At 45.0% G+C, this 22,422-nt stretch overlaps 2 protein-coding genes across 2 annotated transcripts; both read left to right on the forward strand.

Moving 5' to 3' along the window:
• Nucleotides 1-2,952: 2,952 nt before the first annotated feature.
• tmem109 (transmembrane protein 109) lies at nucleotides 2,953-5,197 on the forward strand. The gene is made up of 3 exons (XM_046326707.1): nucleotides 2,953-3,595; nucleotides 3,818-3,920; nucleotides 4,700-5,197. Exons 1-3 carry the CDS (start codon nucleotides 3,395-3,397, stop codon nucleotides 5,074-5,076), a joined length of 681 nt encoding a protein of 226 aa, XP_046182663.1. The 5' UTR covers nucleotides 2,953-3,394; the 3' UTR covers nucleotides 5,077-5,197.
• Nucleotides 5,198-10,655: 5,458 nt separating this feature from the next.
• LOC124012671 (pre-mRNA-processing factor 19) lies at nucleotides 10,656-22,206 on the forward strand. Its single transcript, XM_046326537.1, has 16 exons — nucleotides 10,656-10,871; nucleotides 11,200-11,349; nucleotides 11,566-11,642; nucleotides 11,733-11,874; nucleotides 12,548-12,618; nucleotides 12,846-12,914; nucleotides 13,121-13,162; nucleotides 13,422-13,496; nucleotides 13,689-13,764; nucleotides 14,015-14,124; nucleotides 14,468-14,623; nucleotides 14,790-14,859; nucleotides 16,116-16,289; nucleotides 20,842-20,924; nucleotides 21,277-21,382; nucleotides 21,666-22,206. The coding sequence occupies exons 1-16, from the start codon at nucleotides 10,853-10,855 to the stop codon at nucleotides 21,761-21,763; spliced, it is 1,518 nt and encodes a 505-aa protein (XP_046182493.1). The 5' UTR covers nucleotides 10,656-10,852; the 3' UTR covers nucleotides 21,764-22,206.
• Nucleotides 22,207-22,422: the final 216 nt, after the last annotated feature.

Here is a 22,422-nt window from a genome sequence, read left to right on the forward strand (position 1 = left end):
TGGTAAATGACTATTGTAGTTGGAAATGGCAGATTTGTTATGGAATATCTACATTGGCCGTACAGAGGCCCATTATCAGCAACCATCACTCCCGTATTCCAATGGCACGTTGTGTTAGCTAATCCAAGTTTATCATTTTAAAAGGCTAATTGATCATTAGAAAACCCTTTTGCAATTATGTTAGCACAGCTAAAAACTGTTCTTATGATTATAGAGGCAATAAAACTGTCCTTCTTTAGACTAGTTGAGTATCCAGAGCATCAGCATTTGTGGGTTCGTTTGCAGGCTCAAAATGGCCAGAAACAAAGACCTTTCTTCTGAAACTCATCAGTCTATTCTTGTTCTGAGAAATGAAGGCTATTCCATGCGAGAAATTGCCAAGAAACTGAAGATCTCGTACAACGCTGGGCACTACTCCCTTCACAGAACAGCGCAAATGGTCTCTAACCAGAATAGAAATAGGAGTGGGAGGCCCCGGTGCACAACTGAGCAAAAGGACAAGTACATTAGAGTGTCTAGTTTGACAAACAGACACCTCACAAGTCCTCAACTGGCAGCTTTATTAAATAGTATCCTCAAAACACAAGTCTCAACATCAACAGTGAAGAGGTGACTCTGGGATGTGGCCTTCTAGGCAGAGTTGTGAAGAAAAAGCCATATTACATTTACATTTAAGTCATTTAGCAGACGCTCTTATCCAGAGCGACTTACAAATTGGTGCATTCACCTTATGACATCCAGTGGAACAGCCACTTTACAATAGTGCATCTAAATATTTTAAGGGGGGAGGGGGTGAGAAGGATTACTTTATCCTATCCTAAGTATTCCTTAAAGAGGTGGGGTTTCAGGTGTCTCCGGAAGGTGGTGATTGACTCCGCTGTCCTGGCGTCGTGAGGGAGTTTGTTCCACCATTGGGGAGCCAGAGCAGCGAACAGTTTTGACTGGGCTGAGCGGGAACTGTACTTCCTCAGTGGTAGGGAGACGAGCAGGCCAGAGGTGGATGAACGCAGTGCCCTTATTTGGGTGTAGGGCCTGATCAGAGCCTGGAGGTACTGAGGTGCCGTTCCCCTCACAGCTCCGTAGGCAAGCACCATGGTCTTGTAGCGGATGCGAGCTTCAACTGGAAGCCAGTGGAGAGAGCGGAGGAGCGGGGTGACGTGAGAGAACTTGGGAAGGTTGAACACTAGACGGGCTGCGGCGTTCTGGATGAGTTGTAGGGTTTAATGGCACAGGCAGGGAGCCCAGCCAACAGCGAGTTGCAGTAATCCAGACGGGAGATGACAAGTGCCTGGATTAGGACCTGCGTCGCTTCCTGTGTGAGGCAGGGTCGTACTCTGCGGATGTTGTAGAGCATGAACCTACAGGAACGTGCCACCGTCTTGATGTTAGTTGAGAACGACAGGGTGTTGTCCAGGATCACACCAAGGTTCTTAGCGCTCTGGGAGGAGGACACAATGGAGTTGTCAACCGTGATGGCGAGATCATGGAACGGGCAGTCCTTCCCCGGGAGGAAGAGCAGCTCCGTCTTGCCGAAGTTCAGCTTGAGGTGGTGATCCGTCATCCACACTGATATGTCTGCCAGACATGCAGAGATGCGATTCGCCACCTGGTCATCAGAAGGGGGAAAGGAGAAGATTAATTGTGTGTCGTCTGCATAGCAATGATAGGAGAGACCATGTGAGGTTATGACAGAGCCAAGTGACTTGGTGTATAGCGAGAATAGGAGAGGGCCTAGAACAGAGCCCTGGGGGACACCAGTGGTGAGAGCGCTGTCATCTTATGTCATCTTTGTCATCTTATGATTCATGTCAGAGGAGCATGTCTGTTCTACATGGCCTATTTAAATCGGGAACGTTCTAAAACGTTGCGACCTGCAGGGTAAGCTATTCGATGTCGACTTGACTAGTGGCGAGCGTGCCCTGCTTCCTTTTTTTCTACCAGGGGGGCAGGTTTTACGGCGACTACGTTTCAGGAATTCCATCCAGTCTACGCAAACCCTCATTTAAATTGCAAATAGAAGGCTAGGGAAAGTTAACTTGATTTTAGCCTGATCGGAAAAAAAATAAACAGTGGTGTGAAGAAGATAATGAGGGAATAATAGTCAGATCAATATATTAGTAATCAGTTGTATTATTGTATTGCAGTGTATACAGATGGTTCAAAGGATACGATGAATGGGAAGACTCCCGGGAGCAAGTGTATTTATTCTTGAGTTCGATGTTAATCTATGCAAGTCTAACAAATGGTTTGTCTGCATATTCAACAGAAATGTTTGCGATAATTGTTGGATTGCAATGGATAGAGGAGGTGCAACCAAGAAGAGTAGTAATATGTTCGAACTCTGCATCGGTTTTGTGTAGTTTAAGATCTGGAAAGTCAGAACGCGAGGATTTATGGTTAGAAGTAATTTACATTTACATTTACATTTAAGTCATTTAGCAGACGCTCTGATCCAGAGCGACTTACAAATTACAAAGTAATGATGCAGTTATTGTGATTACAAAGAAATTACATTGACATTTAAATTCGGTTGGATTCCGGCTCATGCAGGAGTTTATGGAAATAATATAGTAGATATAACAGCAAAAGGAGCGGTGAAAAGCACTATTGTGGATATACAGGTGCAGTTGGGTAGAGGAGAATTTAAAACATTCATTCGAAAAAATGGGTTAGATTGCTGGCAGGGACAATGGGATGAAAGTAGGAAGGGCAGACATTTTTATAGTACAAGGACATCTTTACGGGAGATAGTGTCATTGAATGAGAGCAGAAGGGGGGAAATGAGATTAGGGCATACGGGATTGAATTCATCTTTGAAATTGATAGGAAACATGGTACTAGAATGTGCAATGGCTGAAAACGGTTGAACATGTATTACTATTTTGTGAAATGTGTGTAGAAAGGGAGAGGTTGTTTGACAGGGTCAGAGGTTGGACGGGAGTGGGTGGCATTTTGGGTGGGGATGATGGGAGTGGTGAGGTTTGCACGGAGTTATTTTTAAAAATTAGAACTCCAGGGTTAGTCAAGAGAATATACTGCAGTGGTATATATAGGTCGTCACACTCCAGTACAGTAGGTGGCGGTGTATGCACTTGTCAGTTGATTGCGATTTGCCAATAAAACTTAAAGATGAAGAAGGGCAACGCAACTACTGTAGTACATTTTGTGTTGGCCTGCTTACTTTCTATATCCTGGAAACTGTAGTTAGACTGTTTTTTTCTCCCATATGTAAGACATAGGCTACACTGTAGCCAATATGTTTCTGTCTGTAGAGTGACCAGTTTAGATTGTTGTAGCATATGGTTATGCAGTGAAACCATATTCAACTAAATCTAAAGACGTTGGACGTTTTTTTATTTTTAATCTTTCGACTTTACATAAGGCGTCTGAAACAATGAACGTGTGTTTCGTATTGTGTGTGCTGAGCACCGTGGTAGTTTCTTGTTCCGGAGAATATAGTCGCTTCGAGGAGTCATTTAACTATTCCCCGGGAATGATGCAAGTCCTCCGGGAGACGCTCAAGGATTTGTCCCAGGAGGCGCACAGTTACCTGGTCCACCTTGTTGGGGCGCGGTCTGTTGAAACTGCACAGAAGGTGAGGCACAAAGAATAGCCTGCTTTAAATTCAATTTAACAGTAGTATGTATCATAAAATCTTAAGTCTAATGATGTCAGTTCTTTTGTCGAATTAGGTAGGTGCGAGTAGCAACAAGTCGGCCTGTAGGGGGACCCTTGCTTGTTTTATTTCCGTATTTAGGGACCCATGTGTTTGCCTCAAACAGAACCCTATATCAACTCTCTCCCTCTCTCCTGTCAGTGTTTCTTTCGGTTGGTCAAGTATCTGGCTGCGGTAGCGGCCAGTGGCGCGAATGTGGTTATGAAGTACCTCACCCAGTTCCTGAGGGCAGCAGGAGTTGATGGTAAACACCTGCTCTAGGATCATTCATTATTCATCATTATAATAGTAAAGGCAACACTGATGCTAAATCAGCACTCCTATTCCCACTTTATGAATACCAGGCCCAGAAAGCTAATGCAATACTCCAGTCAGTCACCGATACTGTTCCCAGAGAGCTAAATCATGTCATGTGCAGACTTTTGTTTCAGCCCAGCACTAACACACCTAATCAATGTCTTGATGACTAGTTGGATCTGGTGTGTTAGAGCTGGGCTGGAGCAAAAACAAACTGTACAACCTCTAGCTCTCCAGGACCAGGGCTGATAACCAGTGCACCATTCAATAATGGATCAGACAGTTGTCAATACAAAAATAATAATTTCAAGTAAATCATTCTTATGTCATCTGTTGATTGATCCCATATTGTGCAACATCTCAACACACAACCCATGTACAGTACTAGACACTCTCACATTGTCATTTAGTGTAATTGTTCTCTGTAGACACACACACACAACACAACTGGATGAAAGTCTGACCTGCTAAGGGAGCCCTTTATCCACTGACAGACATGCCCCGGATTAAGTGTGTGTGCCAGAAGAGCAAACCTTTTTTTCCACAATGCCAAAAGTAACCTACTAGGCTTTGTGATTATAACCTACCGGTACAATAATTACATAGCAACACACTGCTAAGACTGTTTTTGCCACATCTTAGAATGGAGACAAGGAACCATTTTTAATAATACTAGGCTAGAAATTCACTAATATCATGTTGTATCTCTCTCTTTCTCTCCTCCAGTTCAAATGCCTGTTAACAGTATCACCCCAGATGCTGTGGTCTATATCGGTCAGTGGCTTCTGCTGGCTCTCATTGGCTACTGGCTGTTGTCCCTGGCCTTCCGCTTGGTGGCATCCACTTTGAGGCGGGTCCTGTGGCTACTGAAGCTGGGTGTGGTTTTAGGACTGTTTGGCCTGATCCTAAGTGACCGCAGCGCTGAAACCGAGACTACGGCGCTGCGATTGGCCGGCCTGGTGAGCGTCTGCGTCCTACTGGGTATAGGGCATTCTGGCACCGGCGGAGACAAAACCGACCTGGAGGATCAAGTGAGGGTGCTAGAGAGACAAGTGAGAGAAATGGAGATGAGGAGGAGTGAGGGATGGATGGATAGGAATTGAAAGGCCTTGTTTTGAACATAATCTAGGTCTAGGATCGTAATCACGACATTGTACATAACGTTTTGTTTGCAAATGTTTTGGTATCGTTTTGCATAATAAAGCATTTGCCTTTTTTCTTAAAGATCCTATAGTTATTTTGCGTGTGAAACAGAACTGACAGCTGATTAGCTTGTTTTCAAGGAGACGGACAATGTCATTTCTGTTTATTAAGGTGGATATGTGCATTTCCCACTGACTATTCTGCTATAAATACTATTGATATTTGTTGAGAGACAGCATTCCATAAGGTCTGACGATATGGCGTTGTAAATCATTTTCTTCCGCACTCCTCTCCAGTTATGGTGGCACACAACACAAACAAGTTCTCTAATAAAACAAATACATACTTCCTATTATCTACATTAGAGATCTGTCCATTCCTTTAAAGTGTGTGTGTGTGTCGTGGGATGAGACGGTGAGAAAAGCAGTTCTGGAAAAACGTTTTAAAAGTGACTCCAAGAGCTTGAGCTTGATCAAGTGGCATCTGACCTTCTCCAATTGAGATTCTCCCCTTGACCAACTAGGGCCAGGAGTTTTTCCAGTTCTGGTTACATGGTCTGGAAATGCCCTGTCCCTGAATATAATAATGTAGAATTAATTTTCCTCACCCCTTGACCCGACCAGGGGTATATTCATTAGGAACCTAAAGGAAGTAACCAGGTTCAAACGGGTAGGGACTAAATGAATTTGTCCCCAAAATACATGTTTCCATTGCAAAACTGTTTGCTTCATTGTGCACTTATGAATACACCCCCAGGAGAATCTCCCTTTGGTAGAGGAGATGAAGGCACCGGGTGCGTTTGCGTGGTGAGGCTTGAGCAAACGACTCGACGAAATCCGAGGAGTGAAATCGGGGGAGGAGCAACTGCGACAGCCAAAAGTTGGACACGTGGGTTTTACAACAAATAGCAGTGTGCCATTGTTATAAAAGTATTTCTTTGTCTCCAACTCTCATATCACACAATCATAATTTGTAATCAAATGTGTGTACTTTGTACAAACAATGAGAGATATCACATTCATTTTGTATATATCCACTGTATATATAAATCGAGGCAAAGTTGGTTCCTGTTTCAGTCATGTCTTTGGTCATGTTCGTGTGGGTCAAACAAAAACAGCCTAATGATTGGTGGACAATAGAGCCTCCCGCAATGCAGGTGATGGCTGCAGGGTGAAGTCGGTGAAAAGCAAGTGCAGAAACGTGCAGTCAAAACTTCACGACCTTTGATCACATGATTTTTGTAAAGTTCACGCAGTCGACATGTCGGCACAAGTGGGATCATTTGTGTCCCCATAATTCAACGCACTTTGGAAGGTGACCAACGACGGTCACCGACTTGACAAAAGTGATCTGCTCGAATGCGTCCCACTGTCTGTAAAACCTTCAGGAGTGCATCATTATATAAAAGACATTAAATAGGATTTTATGCAGACGATACAACATCTTAATAAAATAGAACCCTCCCAATGTATTAATAAGCTGCCTAAAAGGTATTTAACTCTACAAACCCTGTTGAAACGACAGTAGTTTCATATGTAGTACTAAAATGGTGCACCATGCATATAATAACAAACAGCTATACTTTGGCATGGAAAGGCATTCCTGTTCATATTTGCATATATACTGTATACACTGTTTAAGTATACACAACAGGAAGTAGCTACCGGCAATTAGCTACCTACCCGACAGGCGGAGAGGTTTGCTTGGTCTATCTTGAGTGGATGATGAGTTTTCCTAGTGGCTTCTGATTGTATGATTAGGTGTGATGTGGGTTCTGATTGGATAATGAAAATCGAAGGAAAAAAATGTTCTTCAGCTGTCTCCATTTTTGGTTCCAGGTAGAGCCCTGACAGGCAGTTATCGGTTGTGCTCCTCTCCTCAGACGTTGCTGACGAATGCCAGTTCTCACAACTCTTGGATAGCTATTTTACGTATCAGCTAACCATATGTTATAGCTATCGGGTGCCCGGCAGCACAGTCGATGCCAAACACGGTGTGTCCCAATGGCACCCTATTCCCCAATGGGCCCGGGTCAAAAGTAGTGCACTATATAGGGAATAGGGTGCCATTTGGAACAAAGGGCCGGTAAACCAACCCGCTGGGAACGGAACCTGATGCTGTGTCTATTTCCATGACGTACTCACACTTCAACATGACCTAACAGAGGTAATTGAATTATATACAGCCAACACATATACAGCCAACACATATACAGCCAACATCACTTCTCTATGTAGCACCAGATTGTATCTCTGACTCCTTACAAGGTGTTACTACTATGTACTAAACATACTTGGATATTTATGGTCTGTTTTGACCAGAGCTCAGTGTACTAAGTAGGGTGTTTAATAGATACGCTGCGGCTACTGTTAATTATCTATCCTGTTGCCTAGTCACTTTACTCCTACCTATATGTACAGTGCGTTCGGAAAATATTCAGACCATTTTACTTTTTCCACATTTTGTATTACGTTACAGTCTTAGTCTAAAAATGATTCAATTGTCCCCCCATCAATCTACACACAATTCCCTATGACAAATCAAAACAGGTTATTTGAAATTTGTGCAATTTTAATTTTTTATTACAAATATCTGAAATATTAGATTTACATAAGTAATTCAGACCCTTTACTCAGTACTTTGTTGAAACATCTTTAGCAGCAATTACAGCCTTAAGTCTTCTTGGGTATGATGCTACATGCTTGGCACACCTGTATTTGGAGAGTTTCTCCCATTCTTCTCTGCAGATCCTCTCAAGCTCTGTCAGGTTGGATGGGGAGCATCGCTGCACAGCTATTTTCAGGACTCCAGAGATGTTCGATCGGGTTCAAGTCCGGGCTCTGGCTGGGCCACTCAAGGACATTCAGAGACTTGTCTCGAGCTACTGCGTTGTATTTGCTGTGTGCTTAGGGTCATTGTCATTGTTGGAGGGGAACCTTAGCCCCAGTGAGGTCCTGAGCACTCTGTTGCAGGTTTTCATTAAGGAATTCTCTCTGTACTTTGCTCCGTTCATCTTTCCTTCGATCCTGACTAGCCTCCCAGTCGCTGCCGCTGAAAAACATCCCCACAGCATGATGCTGCCACCACCATGCTTCACTGTAGGGATGGTGCCAGGTTTCCTCCAGATGTGACTCTTGGCATTCAGGCCAAAGAGTTCAATATTGGTTTCATCAGACCAGAGGATCTTGTTTCTCAAAGTCTGAGAGTCTTTTCGGTGCCTTTTGGCAAACTCCAAGCCCGATGTCATGTGCCTTTTACTGAAAAGTGGCTTCTGTTGTCAGCGATTAGGTGAATGGATAAGGTGGAGTCAGGTGCAGGACACAGGTATGAGTAATAATCAGAATTTACGGCAGAATTTACGGCAGAACATCTCGGAAGTCGTGACATCTGTCTTGCCACTCTACCATAAAGGCCTGATTGGTGGAGTGCTGCTGAGATGGTTGTCCTTCCGGAAGGTTCTCCCATCTCCACAGAGAAACTCTGGAGCTTTGTCAGAGTGACCATCGAGTTCTTAGTCACCTTCGCAACCAAGGACCTTCTCCCCTGATTGCTCAGTTTGGCCGAGCATTCAGCTCTAGGAAGAGTCTTGGTGGTTCCAAACTTCTTCCATTTAAGAACGGAGTCCACTGTGTTCTTGGGGACCTTCAATGTTGAAGACATGTTTTGGTACCCTTCCCCAGATCTGTGCCTCGACACAATATTGTCTCGGAGCTCTACGGACAATTCCTTCGACCTCATGGCCTAGTTTTTGCTCTGACATGCACTTTCAACTGTGAGACCTTAAATAGACAGGTGTGTGCCTTTGCAAATCATGTCCAATCAATTTAATTTACTACAGGTGTACTCCAATCAAGTTGTAGAAACATCTCAAGGATGGTCAATGGAATCAGGATGCACCTGAGCTCAATTTCAAGTCTCATAGCAAAGGGTCTGAATACCTATGTAAATAAGGTATTTCTGTTTTTTATTTTTCATACATTTACAAAAATTAGCAAAAACCTGTTTTCGCATTGACATCATGGGGTTTTGGGTGTAAATTAACAAGACTTGAGCACAGCAAAGCAGACCCCACACGAAATGGGTTAAAATCGTTAACCCTAGTATAGCCAGTAGCATCTGTCCAGTGCACACGCTTTTGAAAAAAGTGGTACCCAGATACCTGGGCTATATGATGTGAGACATTTGTGTAACTTTGGTTTGAACTAATCCCTTTTTTCAATCCGGGATTCAGTAGAAGTGAGTGACACTTCATAGCTAACTAACAACGTATGGCAACACAGTGAAATCACAACCTCTGAGTGTGGCAAAGCTAAGTGGTTAAACTCAATTACTTACACACACAACCCCTCACAATCACACCTGTGAGTTCCATACTGACGATGGAGACCACCCTGTCCCTCGTGTCCTTCAGCGTGTAGTAGCCCATGTCCAAGGTGTTGACCTACTGGATGCTGATCTTGGTGGAAAGGGTCTTGACCCGGTTCAAGTAGTCTGGGAGTTCCTGGGCAACCACTGCCCCATCATGCAACAGGGTGCTTTAGTTTTTGCTTGTAAGCAGGAATGAGGAGGATAGAATTATGGTCAGATTTGCCAAATGGAGCTTTGTATGCATCTGTGTGTGTGGAGTAAAGGTGGTCTATAGAGTTTTTTCCCCCCTCTGGCTGCACATGTGACATGCTGGTAAAACTTATTTAAGTTGGCCATTAAAGTCCCCGGCCACTAGGAGCGCTGCTTCTGGGTAAGCATATTCTTGTTTGCTTATGGCATTATGGAGTTGGTTGAGTGCCAGCATCGGTCTGTGGTGATAAATAGACGGCTACGAATAATATAGATGAGAACTGTCTCGGTAGATAGTGTGGTCTACAGCTTATCATAAGGTACTCTACCTCTGGCGAGCAATACCTTGAGACGTCTTTAATATTAAACATTGCGCACCAGCTGTTATTGACAAGAAGACACACGTACCAGGTTTTGATGCAGCTCGACAATATGCTCTTGATTGTGCTCCTGTAGAACACTGTGAGGGCCCTCGAGAACAGGCCAAATTTCTTCAGTCTCCTGAGGTTGAAGAGTTGCTGTCGTGACTTCTTCACCACGGTGTCCGTGCTGTTTGACCGTTTCAGCTCCTCGGAGTACTGAGGAACATTATGTTTTTGACTGTCTCCTTGGCAGACCTGTTGATGAGGAAGGGGGTGTGCCCAACCTGGTTTTATTTACAGTACTAGCCTTCTTGTCTAGACTATAAGTCTACTTCTTCTGAGTTGCCATGAATGGTGAAAGCAGATTCACACACGTTTCAGCGCTGCCTTTGACACATTTTGATGACCATATAGGATTGATCTCTTGTTGGTCCTTGTTATCCGGGATCTTTGGGGTGCCCTTACCCCCATTGAAGTTGACATTCAAAATGGTTAAGGTTTAGGGTACGAGCGTCCCAAGGATTTTGAATAGCACTATAGTTTGTTGGGGACCTCAGACTAGGGGCGGGGTCGGAGGACTCATGCTATCCCAGCATGCAATAGTCGGAGCTGCACCCGAAACGCGCAGCTGCGGACCAACGTGCGTGAATACGGAAAGAAAAATTAATAAATGAACATTTAATTTAGCCAGATTATTATTGTATTACAATCAACACAAAAAGAAGCAACAGTTGGATCCGAAGAACATTCATTTATCTGTACTGATACGGTGATCTTGGAGGGAACGAACGACCGAAGGTTTAGCTAGCTACTGAAAATGTCCCTGGTTTGTGCAAGTAAGTTCAAATGAATGAATGAATGAATGAGTCGAGTTGCCCTTCCGGAACGTTAGCGGTACACAGACCGAAAATATCACGTATGTTTGTGCATAATAATGTCTCGAGAACCTTCCCTTATTATTGTCACCATATGCATGTTATGCATTTCAATTAGCAAGCAACCCTTTTCAAACATTGTGGATCAGCTTGACATCGGTGTTATATCTGCAAAGTACGGTTAAACGGTAATGTGTCCTTCCATCTTCTGACTAGAGTTGCGTTTGCCGTATTTATATTGTAATTGCGGGCATGCACATTTACCCCTCTCGCTCTACCGTCCATCCAGTATCAAATGAGGTCCCAGAGCACCCGTGCGTGTCGCCGGTGTCCAACCAGGTGTTCGAGCGGCGGCTGATTGAGAAGTACATAGCTGAGAATGGAACAGACCCTATGAATGGGCAGCCTCTGTCAGAGGAACAGCTGATAGACATTAAAGGTGAGGGATACATGGAGGAGAGTGTGTTCAGATCTGATGCTGAGCTGAAGTCAACACAGTAAGGGTAATCCATATTATTTGACTTCCAACTATTCCTGCATGGCGCCTGGTAATTTCTAGGCTAGAGTGTATTCTGCCACTTCAACAACAATGGTGACCCCACTAGTCAGGGGATATCTCACTACATTAAGCTATCTTTGTCTCCCCTTGCCTCAGTGTCTCACCCCATCAGACCCAAAGCTCCCTCATCCACTAGCATCCCAGCCATCCTCAAAGCTCTGCAGGACGAGTGGGTGAGTCCATGTTTACTCGGCTACACTCCCCTTCGCTGTGTCTGAACTGAGACACACACACACTCTTCTAAAACGATCTCTCTCTCTTAGGATGCGGTGATGCTCCACAGTTTCACCTTGAGGCAGCAGCTGCAGACAACGCGTCAAGAACTAAGCCACGCCCTCTACCAGCACGACGCCGCCTGCAGGGTCATCGCCCGTCTCACCAAGGAGGTCACTGCCGCCAGAGAGGGTGAGAGATATATACATACGTACACACACACATTATGCACTTATATACACACACACACGTGTACACACACACGTGTACACACACACACACACACACACACACACACACACACACACACACACACACACACACACACACACACACACACACACACACACACACACACACACACACACACACACACACACAATGCACTTATATACACACACGCTTGTGTACACACACACACACACACACACACACACACACACACACACACACACACACACACACACACACACACACACACACACACACACACACACACACACACACACAATGCACTTATATACACACACGCTTGTGTACACACACACACACACACACACACACACACACACACACACACACACACACACACACACACACACACACACACACACACACACACATTATGCACTTATATACACACACACACACATTATGCACTTATATATACACACACATGCTTGTACACTCAACACATGATTATACATTCTAACACACACACACACAGTATTATAGACAGACACACAGGCAAGCATACTTGCACACACTCTTATGTTAATCTGGAAACGGCTTTGGATGTTAGTGGCCATGGGGCGTCACTTCTCATTTCTCCTCTGCTATGTTTTACCCTTCTCTCTCCCCGTAGCTCTGGCCACTCTGAAGCCACAGGCAGGATTGGTGGTGGCTCAGGCAGTTGCTTCCCAGCCCCATGTCACGGTCAGTGATTGGCTCAAAGCCCTCAGTCAATATTTTTAAATTGATAGTTAACTGGTTCGCATGAGCTCAGTCTGTTTCTTGATTGAAGTCTTCGGTCTAAGTGAGACCTGTAAAGTTGTAGTATCTATATGTTCATAAAAATGAGTTAACAGCTGACGCAAATACACATTTTCTAATAAGGAATGTACAATTCTCATTTGTTATTGATTCTGTGTTTCATCTCGCAGGCTGGAGGTGCAGGAGAGCCCATGGAGGTCAGTGAGCAGGTGGGAATGATACCAGAGATCATACAGAAGGTAAGAGATGTCCTCACATACATTCACATCCACAGTACAAGAGGAATGATTACCACCCTGTTATACTAGACTATCATGTGCGTGCGTTCATTGCAAATAGTACCATATAAGGCTGCGGTGTATCAAACCTTGAAATAACCAATCAACCATGCTGTCACACTACACAGCACAGTGTCCTATACTAAGATGTCCACCTCTCTCCACAGCTGCAAGACAAGGCCACCGTCCTGACCACGGAGAGAAAGAAGGTAACTATTCAAACGCCAAAGAAGTCCCTATCAAGCAACCTCCCTGTTGTTATTCATAGAAGAACCTACCTAATGTCAAACCAGTTGTCAGCTTAGTATAGGCTATGGGCTGTGTCTCCAATGGAGTACAATGGCGCCCTACTCCCTACATAGGGCACTACTTTTGAACGGGGGCCATAGGGTGACATTTTGGGACATGGCCATGCTAGGATATATTTTTGTCCACACTTCACCTCTACCGTCTCTCCTCTTCCCACAGAGAGGAAAGACAGTTCCAGAAGAGCTGGTCCGAACGGAGGACCTCAGCAAGTACAGACAAGTCGCTACCCATGCTGTGAGTACGTGTGTGTGTGACCTCTAGCTACGGCTGGTGTTGGAACACTTTATCCTTCAAACCTTGGGCAAGTTCAGAAAGGTTCCTCCCTGTTTCAGATCATTTTTCTTCCATTTCATTCCTACTGAACATAGCCCTAAATGATGTTTATGTATCTGTATCTCTCTCTCTCTCTCTGTGTCTGTCTGTCAGGGTCTCCACAGTGCCAGTGTGCCTGGGATCCTGTCTCTGGACCTGTGTCCCTCCGACACCAACAAAGTGCTCACTGGTGAGACACACGCACACACAGTCTACCATTGTAGATATTGTAGATATCCATTGTAGATATACACACACATTGTTTCTGTGTGAATTCCATCAAAATGCTTCCTCCCTCCCTTGAGGAAACAGAAAATACTATGGCACACCCTACATTTCCTATATAGTGCACTGCTCTTGACCAGAAGGCTGACGTTTGGGACGCAGACCCTGGCCTGACCCAGATACAACTCCTAACCTCTCTGTCTCTCCCTCTACAGGCGGGGCTGATAAGAACGTGGTGGTGTTTGATAAGAAGGAGGAGCAGATCATCGCAACCCTGAAAGGACATACCAAGAAGGTCACCTCTGTCATCTACCACCCCTCTCAGGTGAGACGCACACACTTCCTTTCCTTATCTCTCCATTGACATAGTCCGCAGCAATGTCTTGCACTGGAATTACTCTAACTCTAATTTTCATTTTACCTTTATTTTACTGGGCAAGTCAGTTAAGAACAAATTCTTATTTTCAATGATGGCCTAGGAACAGTGGGTTAACTGCCTGTTCAGGGGCAGAACGACAGATTTGTACCTTGTCAGCTCGGGGATTCGAACTTGCACCCTTTCGGTTACGAGTCCAAGCTCTAACCACTAGGCTACCCTGCCGCCCTTACCTCAACAATTTCTCTCTCTCCCCTTTCCCTCTCTGCGCACTCTCCTCCTCTCCCTCCAGTCGGTAGTGTTCTCAGCCTCTCCAGACAGCACTATCCGCGTGTGGTCCGTTACCGGGGGCAACTGTGTCCAGGTGGTGCGGGCTCACGAGGCGAGCGTCACCGGGCTCTCCCTCCACGCCACCGGAGACTACCTGCTCAGCTCCTCCGAGGATCAGGTAACACACACACACACACACACACACACACACACACACACACACACAAAACATATGTACACACACATGGGTTTGGATGTCAAGAACATTATGTAAAGACTATTTCTATCTACTGTCTCCCCCTCTTTCTCTACTTTCTATCGCTTCCCTTTTCTCTCTCCGTCAGTACTGGGCCTTCTCTGACATCCAAACAGGTCGTGTTCTCACCAAGGTCACTGATGAGGCTGCAGGATGTGGTGAGTGCTTCTCTCTCCCGCTCGTTATTATTTTTATTGAGGAGATAGGATTAAGTAAGTAGCCTTGTCCAAGCCAGAACAGCCCATAGGGCAGGAGCATATATCCTGTTTCTGTGGTGTGAGGCAGCTTGATGTATAGGTACATCCCCTAGACAGGACACTAGTCTACCACAGGGTGGGAGGGGGGAGTGAGAGGGCAGTGGACTGGATTCGAACCATGGCGATTGTGGCAGCTCTAATCGCTGGACCAAACTGTTGGACCTCTCTCTCTCTTTGTCTTCCCAGACATTTTATTGACCACATGTTGCTAGGGACAATACATTTTATTGACCACATCTTGCTAGGGACAATACATTTTATTGACCACATGTTGCTAGGGACAATACATTTTATTGACCACATCTTGCTAGGGACAATACATTTTATTTTATTGACCACATGTTGCTAGGGACAATACATTTTATTGACCACATGTTGCTAGGGACAAGATGTTTTATTGATCACATGTTGCTAGGGACAAGACATTTTATTTACCACATGTTGCTAGGGACAAGACATTTTATTGACCACATGTTGCTAGGGACAATACATTTTATTGACCACATGTTGCTAGGGACAAGATGTTTTATTGATCACATGTTGCTAGGGACAAGACATTTTATTGACCACATGTTGCTAGGGACAATATGTTTTATTGATCACATGTTGCTAGGGACAAGACATTTTATTGATCACATGTTGCTAGGGACAAGATGTTTTATTGATCACATGTTGCTAGGGACAATACATTTTATTGACCACATGTTGCTAGGGACAAGATGTTTTATTGATCACATGTTGCTAGGGACAAGATGTTTTATTGATCACATGTTGCTATGGACAAGACATTTTATTGATCACATGTTGCTAGGGACAAGACATTTTATTGACCCCATGTTGCTAGGGACCAGCTTCCTCTAATTGTCTGTCAGTATCCAAAAGTAGCATTTCCTAACTGTGGGGTCAGCCCACCAAATAATTTCCCACATATCAAGCCCTTTAAATGCCAGGTTGCCTTTCCTATGTAAGATAGATAGACAAAAAACAATAACATTTAATCAATCCCCCCCCCCCCCCTGTGAATTGACTGGCCTAGTACCTAACTGGAGTAACTGAAATAAAAGACAGTATTTCCAACCACCCAGTCCCCTGTACTCTCTGAAAGCACACGGATACATTGCAAATACATGTTCTTTCCACGTCCTGTACCCCTCCAGCTCTGACCTGTGCCCAGTTCCACCCTGACGGTCTGATCTTCGGGACGGGGACGGCCGACTCTCAGATCAAGATCTGGGACCTGAAGGAGCGCACCAACGTGGCCAACTTCCCCGGCCACATCGGCCCTGTCACCTCCATCGCCTTCTCTGAGAACGGATACTACCTGGCTACAGGTGAGATTGCTGTGTGTTTGTGAGAGAGAGGACTCTCTCTGTGTATGTGTGAGCGCACACGTGAGAGAGAAGATTAGCTTTGTGTGTGTCAGTCTCTGTTACACTCTCTGTGAGTGAGTGACTGTGTGTGAAGTTGTCTTTATTCCTTTGTGTAAACACTGTTAGACATTATTGCTCACCTCCAGTGGTGATTTTAGCATGTAAATCTTGGTGGGGCAAACTCCCCCTAATTTTTTGGGATGCAGGCCAGAGAAGCCACAAAACAATACATTAATTGCACTTTTACGGTGACAAAATCTGCCCACAAACGGCTAGGGCCTGCATAAATCTATCTCAACAGCTGAGCTTTCTGTTCAGCACCATGGAGTGAATCCTTACCACCGCTACACCTGTCTATTAGCAGAGCCTTGTCTGGCAGCAAAACTGCCTATAAAAAAAACAAAAACATAACTGATATGACTGACTTGCTTAAACAAATGTGGTTACTACTGAGGGGACGATGAGCGGATAAGAGGCCATCCGTAATTTTGATTAAGACATTAATGAGCGAGCTAGGATGGACGTAGTCAATATAACTGTTTGTTCAGCACTTCTGAAATGTACACATGACAGAATTCAGAACATGGGCCGTTCTTAGTGTTCTCCCTGTACACCAAGTCAGAACCGTAGGATAAATAAAGGGTGCATATAAGCAGACAATGCCATTTCTTACAATATTCAATTGCATTTCTCTAAAACAGGCTATAGGCTACAGGTGCACCAACAAGTCAGAACAGTAGGCTAAGTTAGGGATCAGATTATTAAGGTGAGGCACATGGGCTACTAATAGCTTACTACACAACATACACTTAGTATTACTTTTTTGTCTACAGTATACATATCTCCCTGGAATATTACACCATTTATGCAGCAGCATACAATACATCTTTGGACTCAACTTGTTGAGCTGTGCTCACTTGAACAGGACGGTGGCACGGTGTTCCTTTTTGTGGGAAAACTTTCTCATTAAAGACTAGCATTCTCTTGATTTATGGTGCTTTCGAGACACCTGGGAACTCTGGGGGGGAGGAAAGTTTAATCATGACGTCAGTGGTCTTCAGGTCGGAGCTCTATAAAGAGTTTTCGAGTTGGGTGACCTTTCAAAACATATTTTCCCAGTCATAGCTCTTTAAACCCCCCCCCCCCCCCCCCAGAACTCCCAGTTGTCTTGATCTCACTGAAGTTTGGCAGAAGTCTTGCTGTATTGACAGCATAGCCAATGTATTCAACCTTTTCTGGCTCATGGCCATGTGAATGTTTTTCCTTTCAAGCTTGGAAAAGAGACTTTAAACCCAGACTTGGACCACACACCCACTCCACTGAATAGCAGGATAGTGATTCCTTGCAAACCACTCATTGTTGAATTTGCAACTTGTTGTGTAATGTTTATGTCCAATGGCCCATGAGCATCGATACGTTTTGTCTATGATTTCCCTTCATTTGACAAGCATTGAAAAGGATTTGCCAGTAGATTGCCGACTTGATTCATAATGACGACTGCTTGTCTATCTTGTTAACTAAGATTTTGAAAGTATGATGTTGACATGATCAGTCATATCAAAGCTCCGGTAGATTTAACGTCATTTTATCAGTGGCCAATGACCTTGAGCCTTCTTGGATGGGCACTTATAATGTACATCTATGGCAGTACCCAAGGGGCTTGAATTCAAGCTCTCCCTGTACATTTTGTGCTGACGTAGTGTCCCCATGAGTGACGGAACACTGAGCCAATTGTGAATACAAATATGTATGATCACATTTATAGCAAAAAATACATGATTCAGTAGCTGTTTTCTAGGTATTTCTGCCGTTTTTGTTTCAGAGCTGGTCAGTTAAATTCACAAAGTCAAAGAACTACAAATCCGATAGCCTATCCCACCTTGTGTTGCAAAACGGCATGTGAAGAGCTGAGTTGAAAGATACATTTTTAGAAGCGCTGCACACAGGCATAAAAGTCTACTGAAGTGAGACTGCCCTTGTTTCTTGGTTATTTACATTGTTTAAATTCACAAGCTAGGTTGTTTTTTTTATGTTTGAGTTTCAACTGCTAGGTAATAGAGGACAATTCATCTACTAGTCAGACTCTCAATGGCACAAACATGACTTGCCACAAACAGGGCTCCGGGCAGCCGAGCGGAAATGGAGGAAAACTCGCCTCCCTGCGGACCTGGCATCCTTTCACTCCCTCCTCTCTACATTTTCCTCCTCTGTCTCTGCTGCTAAAGCCACTTTCTACCACGCTAAATTCCCAGCATCTGCCTCTAACCCTAGGAAGCTCTTTGCCACCTTCTCCTCCCTCCTGAATCCTCCGCCCCCTCCCCCCCCCTCTCTGCAGATGACTTCGTCAACCATTTTGAAAAGAAGGTCGACGACATCCGATCCTCGTTTGCTAAGTCAAACGACACCGCTGGTTCTGCTCACACTGCCCTACCCTGTGCTCTGACCTCTTTCTCCCCTCTCTCTCCAGATGAAATCTCGCGTCTTGTGACGGCCGGCCGCCCAACAACCTGCCCGCTTGACCCTATCCCCTCCTCTCTTCTCCAGACCATTTCCGGAGACCTTCTCCCTTACCTCACCTCGCTCATCAACTCATCCCTGACCGTTGCCTACGTCCCTTCCGTCTTCAAGAGAGCGAGAGTTGCACCCCTTCTGAAAAAACCTACACTCGATCCCTCCGATGTCAACAATTACAGACCAGTATCCCTTCTTTCTTTTCTCTCCAACTCTTGAACGTGCCGTCCTTGGCCAGCTCTCCCGCTATCTCTCTCTGAATGACCTTCTTGATCCAAATCAGTCAGGTTTCAAGACTAGTCATTCAACTGAGACTGCTCTCCTCTGTATCACGGAGGCGCTCCGCACTGCTAAAGCTAACTCTCTCTCCTCTGCTCTCATCCTTCTAGATCTATCGGCTGCCTTCGATACTGTGAACCATCAGATCCTCCTCTCCACCCTCTCCGAGTTGGGCATCTCCGGCGCGGCCCACGCTTGGATTGCGTCCTACCTGACAGGTCGCTCCTACCAGGTGGCGTGGCGAGAATCTGTCTCCTCACCACGCGCTCTCACCACTGGTGTCCCCCAGGGCTCTGTTCTTGGCCCTCTCCTATTCTCGCTATACACCAAGTCACTTGGCTCTGTCATAACCTCACATGGTCTCTCTTATCATTGCTATGCAGACGACACACAATTAATCTTCTCCTTTCCCCCTTCTGATGACCAGGTGGCGAATCGCATCTCTGCATGTCTGGCAGACATATCAGTGTGGATGACGGATCACCACCTCAAGCTGAACCTCGGCAAGACGGAGCTGCTCTTCCTCCCGGGGAAGGACTGCCCGTTCCATAATCTCGCCATCACGGTTGACAACTCCATTGTGTCCTCCTCCCAGAGCGCCAAGAACCTTGGCGTGATCCTGGACAACACCCTGTGGTTCTCAACTAACATCAAGGCGGTGGCCCGTTCCTGTAGGTTCATGCTCTACAACATCCGCAGAGTACGACCCTGCCTCACACAGGAAGCGGCGCAGGTCCTAATCCAGGCACTTGTCATCTCCCGTCTGGATTACTGCAACTCGCTGTTGGCTGGGCTCCCTGCCTGTGCCATTAAACCCCTTCAACTCATCCAGAACGCCGCAGCCCGTCTGGTGTTCAACCTTCCCAAGTTCTCTCACGTCACCCCGCTCCTCCGTTCTCTCCACTGGCTTCCAGTTGAAGCTCGCATCCGCTACAAGACCATGGTGCTTGCCTACGGAGCTGTGAGGGGAACGGCACCTCAGTACCTCCAGGCTCTGATCAGGCCCTACACCCAAACAAGGGCACTGCGTTCATCCACCTCTGGCCTGCTCGCCTCCCTACCACTGAGGAAGTACAGCTCCCGCTCAGCCCAGTCAAAACTGTTCGCTGCCCTGGCCCCCCAATGGTGGAACAAACTCCCTCACGACGCCAGGACAGCGGAGTCAATCACCACCTTCCGGAGACACCTGAAACCCCACCTCTTTAAGGAATACCTAGGATAGGTTAAGTAATCCCTCTCACCCCACCCCCCTAAGTTTTAGATGCACTATTGTTAAGTGACTGTCCCACTGGATGTCATAAGGTGAATGCACCAATTTGTAAGTCGCTCTGGATAAGAGCGTCTGCTAAATGACTTAAATGTAAATGTAATGTAAATGTTGAGTCGCGTTACCATGGCAACCTCCACCTTAAAGGGGCAGGTGAACATTTATGTATCATCTGTGATATTTTGGTTAAAAGACTCTGGTCACAAATAAAATGTAACAATATACCACTACTTCTTACTAGTCCTACATTTATTGTTTTTTTTAGAAACATTACAAAGCATGCTCATCTTTTTTTCATGTTTTGTTGGTGTAATTATTGTGAACCTAAATATTTTGGCTGGTTAAATAAAATCTAGTGGGTGGTAGATTATTTTTTATCTACTTGACACAGTGGCTGGTGGAACAAAAAGTAAATGCTTGGCCCTGCTCACCTCACCTCCTCTCTCATGTCTCCAGGTGCACAGGACAGCTCAGTGAAGCTCTGGGATCTGAGGAAGCTCAAAAATTTCAAAACCATCACCCTGGACAACAACTATGAGGTAAGTAGCGCACATCTGTAATGACCTCTATTCCCTACACTACTCTTGGCCAGAGCCAAGTGCACTATCTAAGAAATCCGCTGCTATTTGAGAGAAAGTTGTTGTAGACTGGACACTGGACATTCAGAAGCTAGTCGTGCTACAATCTAGCCTGGTCCCACATCAGTTTGTGCTCTTGCCATCTCCATTTCTGTCACTGGCATGAAAATTCCATAAGAAGTTTGCAAGAGAACAGAAGCCGACTGGCACCCAGGCTAGCAACGGTCTGCTCTGTATGAATACTGTAATCTCCTGGTACTGAACTACCCTGTACATTTAGATAAATGATACGCGAGTCTCTTTCCTCCCTCAGGTGAAGTCCCTGGTGTTTGACCAGAGTGGGACGTACCTGGCTGTGGGTGGCACTGACATCAGGGTCTACATCTGTAAGCAGTGGTCCGAGGTCCTCAACTTCACAGGTAAGAGAGTGCACTGTGTGTGTCATACTGCTAGAGATGCAATGGCGAGTGGTGATGAGTTAGCTTGGGACAGAAACAGTGGTCTAGAGGTGGGTCTTCAAAGTGCCTGGCTGGGTGACGATAATAGCAAGTGTGTATATTAAGTACCTTATGAAATATTCACAAAAAAAATCTTTCAGGTTTACTATTTAGTTTATCAGCACCTCCCCAACTTTATTGGGTGTGTGTCAACTCATGCTTTTGAGTTGATTAAGTCAAAACATTTTTGTTTTTCTTTACCCAGAACACACTGGGGTGGTGACAGGCGTGGCCTTTGGGGAGCACGCCCAGTTCCTCACCTCCACTGGAATGGACAGGAGCCTCAAGTTCTACAGCCTGTAACAACACGGATCATATGAGCAGAGTGATGGATGTCTCTGATTGGCTGGCCTCTCTGAGGTCACGCTGAGGATGTATGCATGGAAAGAGACTTTGGTTGTGTCCCAAATGGCACCCTAGGGAAAAGGATTCCATCTGGGGGGGGACAGACCCTGCAGCAGTTGATCAGAAGGGACATGAGGCTTGATTGGATAATAAACTGAGGCTAGAATGTTAGAATGGATTTTTAACTGATATGCTCTTAATAATAAGGATCGGACCCTTTTTTCAATTTTCGCTTAAAATTACATCCCTAAATCTAACTACCTGTAGTTCAGGAACTGAAGCAAGGATATGCATATTCTTGAAACCATTTGAAAGGAAACACTTTTGAAGTTTATGGAAATGTGAAATTAATGTAGGAGAATATAACACATTAGATTTACAAAAGAATACAAAAAAAAACATGGAACAAAAAAAACATCAGCTCTGAAATGCAAGAGAAAGGCCACAATGTATTATTACAGTTCAGGTGCAATTTAGATTTTGGAGTGTATGTGCAAAGTTTTAGACTGATCCAATGAACCATTGCATTGATGTTCAAAATGTTGTATGAAGTCTGCCCAAATGTGCCTAGTTGGTCTATTGATACATTTTCAGTACATAACTGTGCACTCTCCTAA

This window comes from Oncorhynchus gorbuscha, linkage group LG24 (assembly GCF_021184085.1).
Source record: "Oncorhynchus gorbuscha isolate QuinsamMale2020 ecotype Even-year linkage group LG24, OgorEven_v1.0, whole genome shotgun sequence".
Lineage (NCBI taxonomy): Eukaryota > Metazoa > Chordata > Actinopteri > Salmoniformes > Salmonidae > Oncorhynchus > Oncorhynchus gorbuscha.

Excerpts from the sequence above, each read along its gene's own strand:
- tmem109 (XM_046326707.1), top strand. The coding sequence starts at position 3,395 with ATGAACGTGTGTTTCGTATTGTGTGTGCTGAGCACCGTGGTAGTTTCT. Across the intron at positions 3,596-3,817 it reads CTGTTGAAACTGCACAGAAG|TGTTTCTTTCGGTTGGTCAA; the intron begins GTGAGGCACAAA and ends CTCTCCTGTCAG. Across the intron at positions 3,921-4,699 it reads GAGGGCAGCAGGAGTTGATG|TTCAAATGCCTGTTAACAGT; the intron begins GTAAACACCTGC and ends TCTCTCCTCCAG.
- LOC124012671 (XM_046326537.1), top strand. Across the intron at positions 14,125-14,467 it reads TCATCTACCACCCCTCTCAG|TCGGTAGTGTTCTCAGCCTC; the intron begins GTGAGACGCACA and ends CTCTCCCTCCAG. Across the intron at positions 14,624-14,789 it reads TCAGCTCCTCCGAGGATCAG|TACTGGGCCTTCTCTGACAT; the intron begins GTAACACACACA and ends TCTCTCCGTCAG.